The sequence below is a fragment of the Delphinus delphis genome, chromosome 20, assembly GCF_949987515.2.
Source record: "Delphinus delphis chromosome 20, mDelDel1.2, whole genome shotgun sequence".
NCBI classification, from domain to species: Eukaryota; Metazoa; Chordata; class Mammalia; order Artiodactyla; family Delphinidae; genus Delphinus; species Delphinus delphis.
This window is the reverse complement of record NC_082702.1, coordinates 8,702,489-8,719,048: the sequence shown is the minus strand read 5'-3', so window position 1 is coordinate 8,719,048 and position 16,560 is coordinate 8,702,489. Positions and strand designations below refer to the sequence as shown.

Here is a 16,560-nt window from a genome sequence, read left to right as displayed (position 1 = left end):
TCAAGTGAACAGCAAAGTGATACGGTTATACATATATTTTTTTCGGATTCTTTTCCATTATAGGTTATTACAAGATATTGAGTATAGTTCCCTCCTGTGCTGTACAGCAGGTCCTTGTTGTTTATCTATTTTATGTATAGTAGTGTGTATATGTTAATCCCAAACTCCTAATTTATCTATCCCCTCACCCCGCTATCTCCTCTGGTAACCATAAGTTTGCTTTCTACGTCTGTGAGTATTTCAGTTTTGTAAATAAGTTCATTTGTATCATTTTTTTTAGATTCCACATATAAGTGATATCATATGGTATTCGTCTTTCTCTGACTTACTTCACTTAACATGATAATCTCTAGGTCCATCCATGTTGCTGCAAATGGTATCATTTCATTCTTTTTTATGGCTGAGTAATATTCTATTGTATATATGTACCACATCTTCTTCATCCATTCATCTGTCAGTGGACATTTAGGTGGCTTCCATGTCCTGGCTATTGTAAATAGTGCTGTTATGAACATTGGGGTGCATGTGTCTTTTCTAATTAGAGTTCTCTGTGGATACATGCCCGGGAGTGGGATTGCCGGGTCATGTGGTAACCCTATTTTGAGTTTTTTAAAGGAACCTCCATATTGTTCTCCATAGTGGCTGCTACATTTTACATTTTTTTTTGGTACTGTCTTCAGAATCCTGGGTGTGTTACCGTCACAGCATATCTCCATTCAGACTGGCACATTACAAGTGCCCAGGGAGCCACACAGAGCTGGTGGTCCCTGAATCCGACGACCACATAGATATCGACTCCCTCCTTTTTTCAAGAGCTGGCTGGGTCCAGGGAACAGCCTCCAGCATGGGGCGCTGGGCTGGGATTTTGCCTTATTCCGATGGGAAACATAGCTGAATCCTGCTACTACAGTGTTCTCATGTCTGCCTTGGGGACAACTTTTATTTAAAGATGCTGTCTGAGCACCTAGAGTGACAGGTGCTCTGCAGGACTTCCAGAAGAGGTTGTGTGTGGTTTTTGATAGTAAATGTTGGTACCTGTGCAGACCCTCTAGCAGCAAGATCGTTGGGGGAAGACCTGAGCCCCAGCTGCCTTCAGGTCTGATACCCTCTGTAAAGATGCTGGCGATCCCTTCTGCCTGGTCAGCCCACATCCTTCCTTCCACCCTCCTCCCAGCTGCTTGGGCCTCCTCCCTGGCTGGTTCCAGGCCGGCTGATTATCCTCTCTCTCAGTGTGATCCTTCCCTGCCTCCTCTGCAGACTTTCTTCCTCTGCCCTGAAATGTTGGCTTTCTAGAGTTCTCTTGAACAGGCTTCCTATTTTGTGACTTCACCCAATACTTTCACAGTTCTCTCTCTCTCTTCAGGGTGTGGACTCCGTACCTACTTTGCCCAAAATGATCTCGGCATCTTCTCCCAAACCTCCCCCTCCCTTTGCATTCCCCAACGCAGGGGGTGCCCTACCGTCCATATAGTCACCCAAGCCTGCACTTGGGACCCATGCTGGACGCTACCCTCTTCCCACCCCATGCCTTTCATGGTCCAAACCCTCCATCCCCTCCCACTTGGATCCCTGCTCCTTCTCCTGTCTGGTCTCCCAGCTGCTTGGTCTGTTTTTAAAAGACCACCTCTATTGCTATTCTACCTTCCTTCAGGGTGCAGCCTCCTCCAGGAAGTCCTCCCTGACTTCCCACCCCTATGTTCCATCTCTGTTCCTGGCCATCCTCTGGCTTTCCTGGTTTGGGCAGTGGGCTGCAGGCAGTAAGGTCTTTCCTTCATGCTGATTTGGAAAGAAGATGCTTCCCAGAAGCTGGGTCCCACAGTGGTCTTCTAGAAACACTTGGAGGCCAACATGTGGGATCCAGGTGTCTTCTTCAAGGCATCCGCAGCCTGGTGTTGATCAGTGCTGCCCAGGAGGGAAGTGGGTTGAAGGGCCAGGCGATTGGGAAATCTGGAGCCTGGGAAATCTGCTAGGTCAACAAGTTCTAAAGAGGAAGTGGTGGGGAAAGGACGGGAATGATGGGTTTGGCTGAGTTGGCGGTGTTCCTACCTCCGCACCACCGCCCTCAAGTTCCCTGTCACGGCCCCACCTGTTGCTCAGATCTGGCCCCCCAAGGCCTGGTGGGTCAGAGACTCCCGCCCTGCATCTGTGCCATGTGACCTTCCCAAGCACCCCATCTCCAACCTCCAGGATGGTATTACTCCAAATTCTTGTTGTCTGATCGGAATATAATGCAAACCACATGATGATTTTACATTTTTCAGCAGACAAGCAAGAGACAAGCAAAGAGAAATAAAAAGAATCAGGTAAAATGAATTTTGGTGCTATATTTTATTGAACCAAATATATTTCAAGCACTGTCATTTCAATGTGTGATTGGTATAAAAAGTTATTGAGAGATTTTGCATTCTTTTTTTTTTCATGCCAAGTCTTCAAAATCTGGTGTGTATCACAGCATCTTTCATCTCAGATCCAGCTCATTTTTTTCTACTGGTTCTTATGCAATATATTCTTTTAACTCTCTAATTATAATTTATTAATTATAATAAATCTTTTTTCTTTACCTCTTTGCACTATTTCTGTTTTCACACAGTTTTTTGGTTGTCTTGTTTATTTTCATCTCTGGTTTCAACTTAACATTTTTCTTCCTGTGTCTGCTTATCTTTTTTTTTTTAATTTAATTTAATTAATTTTTTTATACATCAGGTTCTTATTAGTTATCCATTTTATACATATTAGTGTATACATGTCAATCCCAATCTCCCAATTCATCCCACCCCCACCCCTGTCACTTTCCCCGCTTGGTGTCCATACGTTTGTTCTCTACGTCTGTGTCTCAATTTCTGCCCTGCAAACCAGTTCATCTCTACCATTTTTCTAGGTTCCACACATACGCGTTAATATACAATATTTGTTTTTCTATTTCTGGCTTACTTCACTCTGTATGATAGTCTCTAGATCCATCCACGTATCTACAAATGACCCAATTTCTTTCCTTTTTATGGCTGAGTAATATTCCATTGTATATATGTGCCACATCTTCTTTATCCATTTGTCTGTCGACGGGCATTTAGGTTGCTTCCATGACCTGGCTATTGTAAATAGTGCTGCAATGAACGTTGGGGTGCATGTGTCTTTTCGAATTATGGTTTTCTCTGGGTACGTGCCCAGTAGTGGGATTGCTGGGTCATATGGTAGTTCTATTTTTAGTTTTTTAGGAACCTCCATACTGTTCTCCATAGTGACAGTATCAATTTACATTCCCACCAACAGTGCAAGAGGGCTCCCTTTTCTCCACACCCTCTCCAGCATTTGTTGCTTGTAGATTTTCTGATGATGCCCATTCTAGCTGGTGTGAGGTGATACCTCATTGTAGTTGTGATTTGCATTTCTCTAATAATTAGTGATGTTGAGCAGCTTTTCATGTGCTTCTTGGCCATCTGTATGTCTTCTTTGGAGAAATGTCTATTTAGGTCTTCTGCCCATTTTTTGATTGGGTTGTTTGTTTTTTTAATATTGAGCTGCATGAGCGATCCAGCTCATTCTAAATGCTCAGTAGCCTCATGTGGCCAGTGGCTACCATATTGGACAGCTCAGGGCTAGAATATCTTGATTAACGTTCAGATCATCTACAAAATTGTAACATCTAACAGCTGGAGTTTTATTTATTTATTTATTTATTTATTTATTTATTTATTTATTGCAGTATGCGGGCCTCTCACTGTTGTGGCCTCTCCCGTTGCGGAGCACAGGCTCCGGACGCGCAGGCTCAGCGGCCATGGCTCACGGGCCCAGCGGCTCCGCGGCATGTGGAATCTTCCCGGACCGGGGCACGAACCCGTGTCCCCTGCATCGGCAGGCAGACTCTCAACCACTGTGCCACCAGGGAAGCCCTTATTATACTTCTAACACTCGAAGATTCTGGTGTGACATTCTAGAATCCTGTGATTCAAATAGTCTGTGGCTAATGTTGTAGGATCCCTTGGGTCAAATCACCTATGATTCCAACTTTCTGAAAGTCTGTGATGCCAACAATTCAGCCTTCAGAGTCTTTGAACTAGATCAGGCGTTAGCAAACCCCAGCCTGCGGGCCAAATCCAGCCCACTGCTTGTTTTTGTGAATAAAGTTTTATTGGAACACAGCCATGCCATTCAATCTGTGGCCGCTTTCATTCTAGCAGAGAGATGAATGACCTCTTGACCAGTAAAAACTAAAACATTTACTCTCAGTTCTCTCACCAAAAAAGTTTACTCTTGATCTAGATATTCAAAGATTCTAAGATGGATGGTGATTTTACAGATGCTAATTTGTTGTACTTTGTACTTTACACACGTTACAGGCACTCTTTTTTATGCATCAGATATCACGTAATAGTATGTATTGTTCAAAAGAGACTGGTTTCCCCATCTTGGCCACTCACTCTCTGGACTTCTAGAATTCCATTAGGCTGCACTCCATGAAATTACCAGGCTTCATCCTGTTTTAGGGTGAGGGGGTATAACGGTTTATTTATTACTTAAAAAAACTTGTAAGATACACATAACATAAAACTCACCATTAGTAGCATTTAGTATATCCACAGTGTTGAGCAACTGTCACCACTATGTAACTAGTTCCAGAATATTTTCATCACCCCAAAATAAAGACCCCATTCCCATTAAGCAGTTAATTTCCATTCACATCCTCCCTTCCCCTCAGGCCCTGGCCACCATTAATCTGTTTTCTGTTGCCACGATTTGCCAGACTTCAACCTATTTTGACTCACAAAACTGGCAATTTCATATGGGTCAATTTAATAACCTTCTAAGGATGTCCTCATTGTAAGTTTCTCCATTGTTGAGGGGCTGGTACTCAGTATCTCTCAGGGTATCTGTAAAACGAATCCCACTCCCCAAAAAGCCCCTCACTTGTTATAACAGCTGTGTCCCTGTCCCCGTTCACAGCATCCCTCAGATCCCCAGGTAAGATCCCCCAGCTCCAGAGACACCAGAAAGCCTTAGCTTCCCAGAATCTGAGAAACATATGCCCGAGACTCAGTGACCGAGGAGTTTAAGATCAAGTGATCTGAGAAACACATCCCTGTAAACTCAAGATCAGAGAAGGTCTGGGACTTCCCTGGCAGTCCAGTGGTTAAGACTTCGCCTTCCAATACAGGGGGTGCAGATTCGATCCCTGGACGGGGAGCTAAGATCCCACATGGCTTGCAGCCAAAAAACCAAAACATAAAACAGAAGCAATATTGAAACAAATTCTATAAAGACTTTAAAAATGGTCCAGATCAAAAAGATCAGAGAAAGTTTGAGCTGATAAAAGACAGTGCTTCACTCAACACCCCCCACCCCCGCCAATGCCTCCCCACCCAATGCTTCTCCCATGTTAGTTTCTCTTTCTGACCAGGATGGGTTCCCACAGGGGCCTGGGGCTGGTGGGATGTGGGGATGAGGAGGCCCCCCCACCCCGAGAGCATGGTGGAAGGGGGTGGTCTGGGGCCAGTCTCAGCCAAGACTGGGTCACGCAGAGACACCCCAGCCCACGCTGCGAGTTCTAGTCTCTTGGCACAAAAATAACTTCCTTTACCAACATGAGTTTATTCTCCAAACAACAACAAAAGAAATGATAAATAGGGCTTCCATGGTGGCCCAGTGTTTAAGAATCCTCCTGCCAATGCAGGGGATGCAGGTTCGAGCCCTGGTCCAGGAACATACCACATGCTGCGGAGCAGCTAAGCCTGTGTGCCACAACTACTGAGCCTGCGCTCTAGAGCCCGTGAGCCACAACTACTGAAGCCCGCGTGCCACAACTAGTGAAGCCCGCGTGCCTAGAGCCCGTGCTCTGCAGCAAGAGAAGCCACCACAACGAGAAGCCCACGCACCACAATGAAGAGTAGCTCCCGCTCGCCGCAACTAGAGAAAAGCCCACGCACAGCAACAAAGACCCAACGAAGGCAAAAATAAATAAATAAAATTAAAAAAATAAAAGAAATGTACAAATGTGCCCCCTCAACCTCTAAAGCATACACACACAGTGGCGCAAACACCGAAAACTGCTGAATAAAGGGTTCCGAAGTTGGAATAAATAGGGCCACTTCCTCTTGCTAAGTCTGTCTTCCTAAAATGTAAGTTTAAAAAAATTGATAGCATATGCTTTTTATTACTGCTAATTTAACAAACATGTACACAGCATCTCCTGTGTGCCAGGCGCTGTTGTGTGTATTTTACTTTATTATTATTATTTTTAAAGGTGATTTCCTTCTTTTTTTAAAATTTATTTTATTTTATTTATTTTTATTTTTGGCTGCGTTGGATCTTCGTTGCTGCGCGCGGGCTTTCTTTAGTTGCGGTGAGTGGGGGCTACTCTTGGTTGCGGTGTGCGGGTTTCTCATTGCGGTGGCTTCTCTTGTTGTGGAGCACGGGCTCCAGGCGAGTGGGCTTCAGTAGTTGTGGCACGCAGGCTCAGTAGTTGTGGCGCATGGGCTTAGTTACTCTGCGGCATGTGGGATCTTCCGGACCAGAGCTCGAACCCGTGTCCCCTGCATTGGCAGGCGGATTCTTAACCACTGCGCCACCAGGGAAGCCCTGTTGTGTGTATTTTAAATCTCTTTATCCATTTAATGCCCGTAGCTAAAACGTCCATTTCACAGATGAGGAAGTTGAGGCTCAGAAGGGTTGAGACCCAGAAACTCAACAGTGGGAAACCTGGAATATGTATCTTATCTCTGTGGCTCTCAAATCCATGTTCTCAGCCTCCGTGCTATGCTTGGAAGGAGGTTAGGAACCACTATGCTCAAAATCTTCACATTTTATTTATTATTATTATTTAAAAAATTTTTGGCCGCACCGCGTAGCTTGCAGGATCTTAGTTCCCTGACCCGGGATCGAACCCATGCCCTCAGCAGTGAAAGCGCAGAGTCCTAACCACTGGACCACCAGAGAATTCCCCAAATCTTCCCATTTTAAAGAGGGAAAACAGAGGCTCCACAGAATGGATAGGACTTGTTTGTGTTTTGTCTGCCTCTGAAGCCTTAGGCCCTGTGCTGGGCACGCTTGGCCTTTTGGTGGAGGCTGTGACTCTGAGCTGTCTCTCTCAGAACATGTGAGGTGGGAGGAATATTGATCTGTCTTCAGGGCTCTGCAGAGGGCAGAAGGGAGGGGCTGGGTGCACAGTTGGAGTCTGGGGCGGGGATGGGGGTAGCAGACAGTGGGGACTTGGTGAGGAAGACCTCAGAGGGCCCTGGAGGGACAGTGGGTCTAGGCCAAGACCCCCAGGCCTTGAAGGTCACACCACATTGTAGATCTGGCTTCCAGGAAGCTGGTGACGTTGAGATTGTTGTTGTTGACACTGGGTCAACCCTCCACCCACCCAAGCCCGCTCCAGTCTTGCCTGCTGCCCAGTAATTTTGGGATGTGTGAGTCATGGGAAGAATCCAGGACAAACACACCCTGGGAGTAGAAAAAGGCCATTCCTGTTTTTTGTTGCTTAAGAGAATTGGCTGGGACCTGTGAGGTGACGGTGCCCAGTGGAGTCCCCTAGGAATCCTGGCAAACGGGACCAGCTTGCAGGAATCCACTTACTGCCAGACTCGGGGGAGAGACTGCAGACTTCCCAGGTCCTGCTGTGGGCCTGGATCGTGCTCCCAAGTGGTGTTTGGCCAAACTGGGGACCATTCCTCAAGAGATGGTAAGGATGGAGGGAAGGAGGGAGGGAATGATGGCGTATGCGGGGGTCATTTCTCAATCCTGGCCTTTTATTTTTATTTAAAAATTTTTTTCATTTATTCATTTTTAATCCTGGCCTTTTAGACTCATTATTTTAGAATCTGGGAATCAGAACTAGAATTTCAGGAGTGGAATCTTATTGCCATCACGCTGGAATCCACACCAGAATCCCAGACTCTTGGAATTTACTTGGGCAGTACAACAGGAAAAGCCTTTGTCAAATGGTCCCGTCCATGGCCACACTCAGGTGTGTAGGAAAACAGCCCTTCCCAAACCTGCAGCTTCTGGGGAATCCACCAAACATGCCCTTTGACTCAGCGATTCCCCTTCTTAAGAAAGATCCTTTAACTTCATTTTCACATAGAACACACACACAGAAAAGTATGCACATGAGACTTGAGCAGTTCTGCGTATCTCCACAAGCTGAGGACACCCAGGGAACCAGCATCCCGGTTAAAAATAGCCCGAGCCCAGCCCCAGAGTTCCCTCCGCCTGCCCTCACTCCCCATCCCCATCGAATTCTTTTGCCCATTTTTGAACTTGAGGAGAAAGGGATCATTCAGTAAATTCTCCTGTGCGTTTGCCTTTCTGTCCTCAACATCATATTTGTGAAGTCCATCCGCATTCTCGCGTGTGGTTTGTTCATTCTCGCTGTTATAGAATATTCCGCGATATGTTTATTCATTTTCCTGTGAGTGAATATTTGGATGGTGTCCCATCTTGGGCCACTGGGAACATTCTGGTACATGTTTTTTGGTGAGCATATGCATGCTTCTCTGGGAAGGGGAAAGTTTTCATATATTTGGCTTTAGTAGATGCTCCCCACGGTTTCCCAGGGCAGAGGTTCCAGCCAGACTGGCTGATACACAAACACACGTGTGCTAAGAGCATGCACAAGGGCCCTTGTGATCGCAAGGAACTGAAAGAAATCTAAGTGACCCCTTTGCTTCTCTGTGCCTCAGTCTCCCTCTTCATTCTTTTTTTTTTTTTTTTTTTTTTTGCGGTACGCGGGCCTCTCACTGTTGTGGCCTCTCCCGTTGCGGAGCACAGGCTCCGGACGCGCAGGCTCAGCGGCCATGGCTCACGGGCCCAGCCGCTCCGCGGCATGTGGGATCTTCCCGGACCGGGGCACGAACCCGTGTCACCTGCATCGGCAGGCGAACTCTCAACCACTGCGCCACCAGGGAAGCCCCTAATGACAATATCTTTATTGTTAATTTTCTGGCTGTAAAATGAATGCATTGTTTAAAAATATTAGAAGTTTAGTTACGTACTTTTCTCACAAAATAGTATTTCGTGAATGTATTTTCATGTTAATACATACATCATTACATACTGCGTTAAAAATAAAAATAAAATGATGGTATTTTTTAGCTTCTTCCATTAAAGGCAAAGCTAACTCGTTTTTTCTTCCTTTCTTCCTTCCTTCCTCCCTCCCTCCCTCCCTTTCCTTCTTTTTTCTGTTGAAATGTAGTTAACTTACAATGTCGTTTTAGTTTCAAGTGTACAGCAAAGTGAGTCAGTTATACATACATATATATATATTCTTTTCAGATTCTCCCTCTTCATTCTTTTACTCAACAAATAAATATCAACTAAGCACCTGCTGTGTGCCACATGCTACTCCAGGTGCCGGGGACACAGCAGAGCCCGAAGCAGGGAACAGGTGACGCTCTGGAAAATGAGCATAATAATTGTACTTACCTTATAGGGTTGTTCTAAGGGGAATGCCTGGTACATGATAGAAGCTTGATAAATGTCATCTATTATTTGAATGCTTATAAAATAATAATCATGGTAAGTGTTTTATCTATAGACGTACATATAGAAATATAATTTATTTGGTGTATAAAATAAGAAGAAGATAATAATGCTACCCATGATGATACTTAAATGTCCTTTAGTCTAAGGCTAGTTAATAAGCACAAAACGCCCAGCCCGTGGATTGATTTTGAAGTTACTGTGAAGAAAGGAGTCGGGGTGTCTGGATAGGGAAACAGATCTAAGACATTAAATTGAAAAGATTAAGAGACGGCACAGGGGGTGTTGAACTTTCCCCGACTGAGGTGCTTACACACAAAAAACTCAGATTTGAACCGGATAGAGCTGGAAAGGGCGGGGTCTCAGGGTGGAGGGAGAGGGTGTGTGTGTCTCTGTACCGGTGGCTAACACATGTCTAATGCTCACAATGGACTGGGCGCCGTGCTCAGCTCTTCACGCCTTTTAACTTGAATTCTCGTAACACCCTCCAAGGTGAGTATATTATTCTTATTTTGCAAATGAGGAAGCTGAGGCACAGAGAGGTTCAGTGGCTTGCCCAAGGCCACACAGCTGATGAGGGTTTGAATTTTTAAAACCTGCACACGTTTTACTTTAGTGATGAAAATAATATGAAAGCGGAGTGCCAAATTCCAAACACACACACACACACACAAACACACAATGACTTGGCCCCTTAGCATCTGCTTGGCAGGGAGGAGTGCCCCAACTTCCTCTCTGCCCTTCCTGTTGCATCAACTCCAGCTGGCACTCTGGGCAGCGCAAGTCAGCCCCAAAGAATCAGCAGAGAGCTGCAGGGTCAGGTTACTATGACATCATGGGGACATCACATGGACCGGTCTACCATCTACCAAGTCCTTACTCTGTGCTATGTACTTTATACATATTAACTCTTCAAGGCCTCCCCAAACTGGTGAGGTAGGCTCACCTCCGTAACTCACTTCTCAGATGAGGAAATCTCGAGAGAGAAAGCCAACCGAAACTGCTCACCCAGAGTCACAGAGCCCAGTTCTGCTTAGGGTCACTGGCTGTCCTGCCTTCCGACTCTCCCAAACCTCAGATTTTTGGATGGTGATGTTCTAGGGCCCAGAGCTCCAGAGTGGGACTAACACAGCTTGAAACTCAGGTCTGTTACTTGCTTAGCTGAGTCATCCTCGGTAAGTTCCTTAATTTCTCTGTGCCTCTGTTTTCTCATCTGCAGAATGGGTATAGCAATGGTAGGAAAATTAGAGGTTTGTAATAAGGACTAAACGATATAACATTTAAAGGGGCTTGGAGCAAGGCCTGGCACATAACACAAAGTCTCAATAGATGGTGGCTTATAGTAATAATAATAATAATAATAATAACAGTAGTAATAGTTATGATTATCATTCCTATGATAGACAATGTCACTTCTCTGCCCAGCACCCTCCCATGGCTCCCATCTCACGCAGAATAAAAGATACAGAACTTACAATACCTATGTGGCCGCTGATATCTCTGTTTTTACCTCCCATCTACTCCACACTGGTGCCCTTGCTCTTCCTCGAGCATGACCATCATGTGCCCACCTCAGGGCTTTTGCACTGGCTGTTCCCTCTGCCTGGAACTCTCTTCCCCCAGATCCCCACACAGCTCCCTCCCTCACCTCTTTTATGGCTTTGCTCAAATATCACCTTCTCAGAGAGGCCCTCCCTGACCCCTCATTTAAAATTCCAACATAGGAAATTAAAAATTCCCTGTGTGACTTTTTTTTTTCTTTTTGCCGTAGCACTGATCACCTTCTAAAATACTGTGTATTTTGCTTATTTATTCCTGGACTGTCTGACTCCTCCCACCAAGATGTCAGCTCCAAAGGGAGAGAGGTTTTTGTCTGTCTTGGCCCCCCGCTGTGCTTCTAGTGCCTGGACCAGCAACTGTGCTGGAAGGATGGCTGGATGAATGAATAAATGAATTATAGAAATGTCAAAATTTTATTCCTCTTGTTTTCCTAACACAGTCATTACTTTTAAAAATTGCTCTAGCAGGATTCTAGAAATGTTCTGTTCCCCCCTCTGGGTGCCAGTGACACAGATGTGTTGGGGTGCAACTCAGTGGGTGTACCTGCAGATGTGTACGCTTTGCCATCTGCATGTTTTAAAATGATCTAGTTTACATTAAAAAGAACAAAGATGACAACATTGCTTCAGAGGTACATTTTTGTTGCATCAAGATTTGAAAATCCAGATGAAGAAGAACCAAGACAAACACTTTTGCTGTGAAGACATATTAACCTTTTCCCATCCTGATGGATATTCAGATTCCAATAGTTTAGATTCTAGAATTCCAGGTTACTAACGGGCTAGTGTTCTACCATTTTGATGCTCTAGAACTTCACTGTCCAATAAGGTAGCCACTAGCCACGTGTAGCTATTTAAATAGATTAAAATTAAATAAGGTTGAAAATTCAGTTTCTCAGTCACACGGGCTGCCACTTCAATACTCGGTAGCCACACGTGGCTGACGGTTACTGCACTGGTCAGTAGATACAGAATGTTGTAATATTTTAGAATTCCAAGATGCTAGTAAGCTGATATTCTAGAATTCCAAGATGCTAATAAGCTGATGCTAAGAAGTTGGGGTTCGAACACTGGAATATTTTAGAATTCCAAGATTCTAATGCGCTGGAGTTCTAAGGTTGTTCTATTCTGGTTTCCAAGATGCTCATGGGCTGGGACCCCAGCCCAAGTCCCAGCCCATGAGCATCTTGGAATTCCAAGGATCTAGGATCCAGGATCGAGATGCTAGGATCCTAGCATCTGGGATTCCAAGGGCCTGAGAGTTCTTATCTCTGAGGTTTCATGCCATTTCTCGCCTGTCCAGGTGTCTGGGGTTTGGATGGAGAACTCTTCTCTCGGCTACGAGTATGGGGATTACGGCGAGATTCCAGATCTCCCTGTGGACTGTGTTGATGACACCTGCGTCTCCATCGAACCCCTCCACGTGGCCCCACTCCTGCTGTATGCCGCCGTCTTCCTGGTGGGGTTGCCAGGCAATGCCATGGTGGCCTGGGTGACCTGGAAAGAGGCCCGCCGGAGGGTCGGTGCCACCTGGTTCCTCCACCTGGCCGTGGCGGACCTACTCTGCTGCTTGTCTCTCCCCATCCTAGCGGTGTCCGTCGCCCACGGGGGCCGTTGGCTGTATGGGGCCGTGGGCTGCCGGGCCCTGCCCGCCGTCATCCTGCTGTCCATGTACGCCAGCGTCCTCCTCCTGGCCACTCTAAGCGCTGACCTTTGCCTGCTGGCCTTCGGGCCCAGCTGGTGGGGTGCAGCTGGGAGGGCATGCAGGGTGCATGTAGCCTGTGGGGCATCCTGGACACTGGCCTTGCTGCTCACTGTGCCCTCAGCCATCTACCGCCGGCTGCGTCAGGAGTATTTCCCACACCGGCTGGAGTGTGTAGTGGACTACGGTGGCTCGACCGTGGCCGAGAACTCAGTGACCGCCACCCGGTTTATTTTCGGCTTCCTGGGGCCGCTGGTGGTCGTGGCCGGCTGCCATGGTGCCCTCCTGTGCTGTACTGCCCGACGCCGCTGGCCACTGGGCATGGCCGTTGTGGTAGGGTTTTTTGTCTGCTGGTCCCCCTACCACACACTGGGGCTGGTACTCACCTTGGCTGCCCCACACTCTGTGCTCTTGGCCCGGGCCCTGCGGGCTGAACCCTTGGTCGTGGGCCTGGCCCTTGCTCACAGCTGTCTCAATCCCATGCTTTTCCTGTATTTCGGGCGGTCTCAACTCCGAAAGTCTCTGCCAGCTTCATGTCGTTGGGCCCTGAAGGAGTCACAGAGCCATGATGAAAGTGTGGTCAGCAAGAAATCCACTGGCCGAGACCTGGTCTCAGAGGTGGAAGTGTAAGCTAGAGGGAAATTGGTTTGTATCCTCCTCTTCCACTTTACAAGACTGGCTTCAGGCATAGCTGGATCCAGGGGCTTAATGATATTGTCATTTATCCCTTGATTCATTCAACAAATATTCATTATGCCCCCTGCCATGTGCAGTGCAGATATAGGACATTTCCATCATTGCAGGAAATTCCATGGGACAGGGCTGCTCTAGCATCTCACCTGCTCAGATCTTTTAAATCACATAGCAGTAACACCTTCATGTACAGTCACTACTCCAGGATAGCACTTTACACATAGTTTCTACTTTAAGGTAATTCTTACAACACCCAGGCGGGCAGGGGGAGATGCTTCTTTTCATAAGCTGAGGCCCAGGGAGAAGAGGTCATTTGCCCAAGATCACACAGCAAGGAAGTTATAGAGTTGAGATTTGACCCCATGTTTACTTGACTCCAGTGCCCATACTCTTGATCACCAAACTTTTCCTTCATTGCCTTGTTCAAATAATACTTCCTCCAGGAAGCTCTCCCTGATTCATTCCCCTCCCAGGGAGGAAGTAGTGTTCTGTTCTCCAAGTTTCTGGAACAAAAATTCCCAGCTAAACTGTAAATTTCCTAAGGACAACATCTGGGCCAATTTAATTTCTGTCTCTCCTCCACCCATCCCAAGCCTTAAAAAGAGACAAACTGTATTTGTCTACACCTTGTTTTTTTCCAACTAGATTGTGAGCTCTCCACTGGTGGGGATCTCTTTCTTTCTTTTTCTGCCCATTTTAATTTTTTAATTTTTATTTTTTTGTGGGGGGCGATCTCTTTCTTGCTATCTTTTTTTTTCTTTATCTGATACAGAGACACTTAGTAGGTCCTCAACAAGACATATTTTATTTTTTGATATTTTATTCAGAACTCTCATGCGTGAATTATTAAGACCGAGACTGCCTTGTAGAATGAATTATGTCCTGTGACAATTTATATAACTTCATGCAAAGTTGGGAGAAATCCTGCTGTTAATCCATTAAGGCCAGGTGCCATTTAGGAGAGTTCTTCTTTGATACATTTACAAAGAGTCTTTTCTGTTTTTTGAAATTTATTTTCCTTTCTTATTGCATCAGCCTTATTTTTTGTTAAGAAGAATCAGTTTCATGAAAGCTTTCAGATGTATTTCTGTGGAATTTTCCATGGAACTCCCTTAATCATTCAAAATAATCCCGTGGGCTTCCCTGGTGGCACAGTGGTTAAGAATCTGCCTGCCAGTGCAGGAGACATGGGTTCGAGCCCTGGTCCGGGAAGATCCCACATGCCGTGGAGCAACTAAGCCTGTGTGCCACAACTACTGAGCCTGTGCTCTAGAGCCCACAAGCCACAACTACTGAGTCCGTGTGCCACAGCTACTGAAGCCCGTGTGCCTAGGGCCCATGCTCTGCAACAAGAGAAGCCACCGCAATGAGAAGCCTGTGCACCACAGTGAAGAGTAGCCCCCAGTCGCCCCAACTAGAGAAAAGCGTGCGTGCAGCCACGAAGACCCAACACAGCCAAAAATAAATAAATAAATATATTTAAAAAAAGAAAAATCCTGCTTTTTGTTTGTTGTAACTTCCCCCTTTTGTTCTCAAGTTTGTTCCTTTGTTTTTGTTTATTGTTAGCATGGATATATCGAGTTCCTTAGGTTTCCAAAGAACCAGGTCTTAATAGTTTTTCCAAGAACTAGTTTCAAGTTTGCTACTCAATCTCAGTGTTGGTAGTTTGTGATTTTCTTCCTATTTTCCTTTTTTTAAAAAAAATTGTAGTTCTCTTTTGTACATTTTAAGCAGATGTTAGTCAATTTCTTCCTCTTCTGATAATGACACAAGAATTGGCCTACGTTCAAACTGTTTCCCAAGGGTTTGATAGTTACATGCAACTTCCCACTTGACATCCCAACTCAATGTACAGTAAATAACTCAATATGCTCGCAATGGAACTCTGGATTTTCTCTCTCGGCCATCCTCCTGCATCTTCCCCATCTCGGTTGATGGCAACTCTGTATTTCCAGGAGCTCAGGCCAAGAACTTTGGGGTCATCCTTGCCGTCTCTCTCTCACATTCCATGGCCAATCTGGCAGCCAATCCTGCAGATTCTATCTTAAAATATCCATCTTCTCTGCTAACGTCCTGGTCCAGCCACCTATTGCTTCCTCTCTGGTCCCCTTTTCTCATCTTGATTCCCTATAGTCTGTTCCCCACATGGGAGCCAGAGGATTCTGTTAAAATCTAAGTCATATGGAACTCTGCCCATGGAGCCCATCTCACTCAGATTGGAAGCCAAAGTCCTCACTTTGGTGTGTATGATCTATCCTCTTCCTCTCTCCCTACTATTCCCTGATCCTTCATCCAGTCACACAAACCTGCTTGCTGGCCCTTGAACCCTCCAAGTTTGTGGTCATCTCAGTCTTGGCCTCTGGGGCTTCCTCTACCTAGAACGTCCCCGCCCAGGGATCCCCATGGCTTGCAGCCCCACTATTTTCAGCTCTCTGCTCAAATGCTACTTTCTGGGAGATGTCTTCTCTGACTGTCACTGGGCCAAAGAGCATCACTCCTTGCCCCTTCCCTGCTTTGTTTTTCTCCATAGAGGATGCAGTTCTTCTTGACAGTCTATTTATTTTAATCTATGTGTCTGTCTCCCCCACCAAACTATGAGCTCCTTTGTTTTGTTCATTTCTGTATCCTCAGTGCCTATAACTGATTCCAGAAATGAAGGCTGTACCTCCTTAACTGCAAAGTTATCCAAAGGTACGAGGAGAATGACAGGAAGGATATAAAAATAAAAATGAAAGATCTAACATTTGTGAAGTGCCTATATGTACAGTAGTGAAAAAAGTTTATGTACCTTATGTATACTTTTGCATTTATTTTTCCCAACAACCTTGAAAAGTAGGTATTATCCTCGTGTTATAAATAGGGAAACAGGCTCAGGGCTGCAATGACTGGCCCATCTAGGACTAAAGAGGACTGACTTTTCTCGTTCATTTAGTCATTCATTCAACAAACACTTAACGACTATCTAATACCTGTGGTCGTCGCTGGAAAACATAGGACGTCTAAGACAGAAAGCTGGGAAGTTGAGTTGTATTATTCTTTAGTGAGTTGATAGGGTGAATTATACATTGATAGAATTATGTATTAATAATTATGAATCATAATAAATAAATAACGGGACCGTTTTAATAGTGT

The 16,560-nt window shown here is 45.5% G+C and overlaps 1 protein-coding gene across 1 annotated transcript; it reads left to right on the top strand.

Annotated features, from left to right (window-relative positions):
• The first annotated feature begins 7,621 nt into the window (after positions 1 to 7,621).
• On the top strand, positions 7,622 to 14,873 carry C5AR2 (complement C5a receptor 2). Its single transcript, XM_059998951.1, has 2 exons — positions 7,622 to 7,675; positions 12,337 to 14,873. The coding sequence occupies exons 1-2, from the start codon at positions 7,673 to 7,675 to the stop codon at positions 13,363 to 13,365; spliced, it is 1,032 nt and encodes a 343-aa protein (XP_059854934.1). The 5' UTR covers positions 7,622 to 7,672; the 3' UTR covers positions 13,366 to 14,873.
• Positions 14,874 to 16,560: the final 1,687 nt, after the last annotated feature.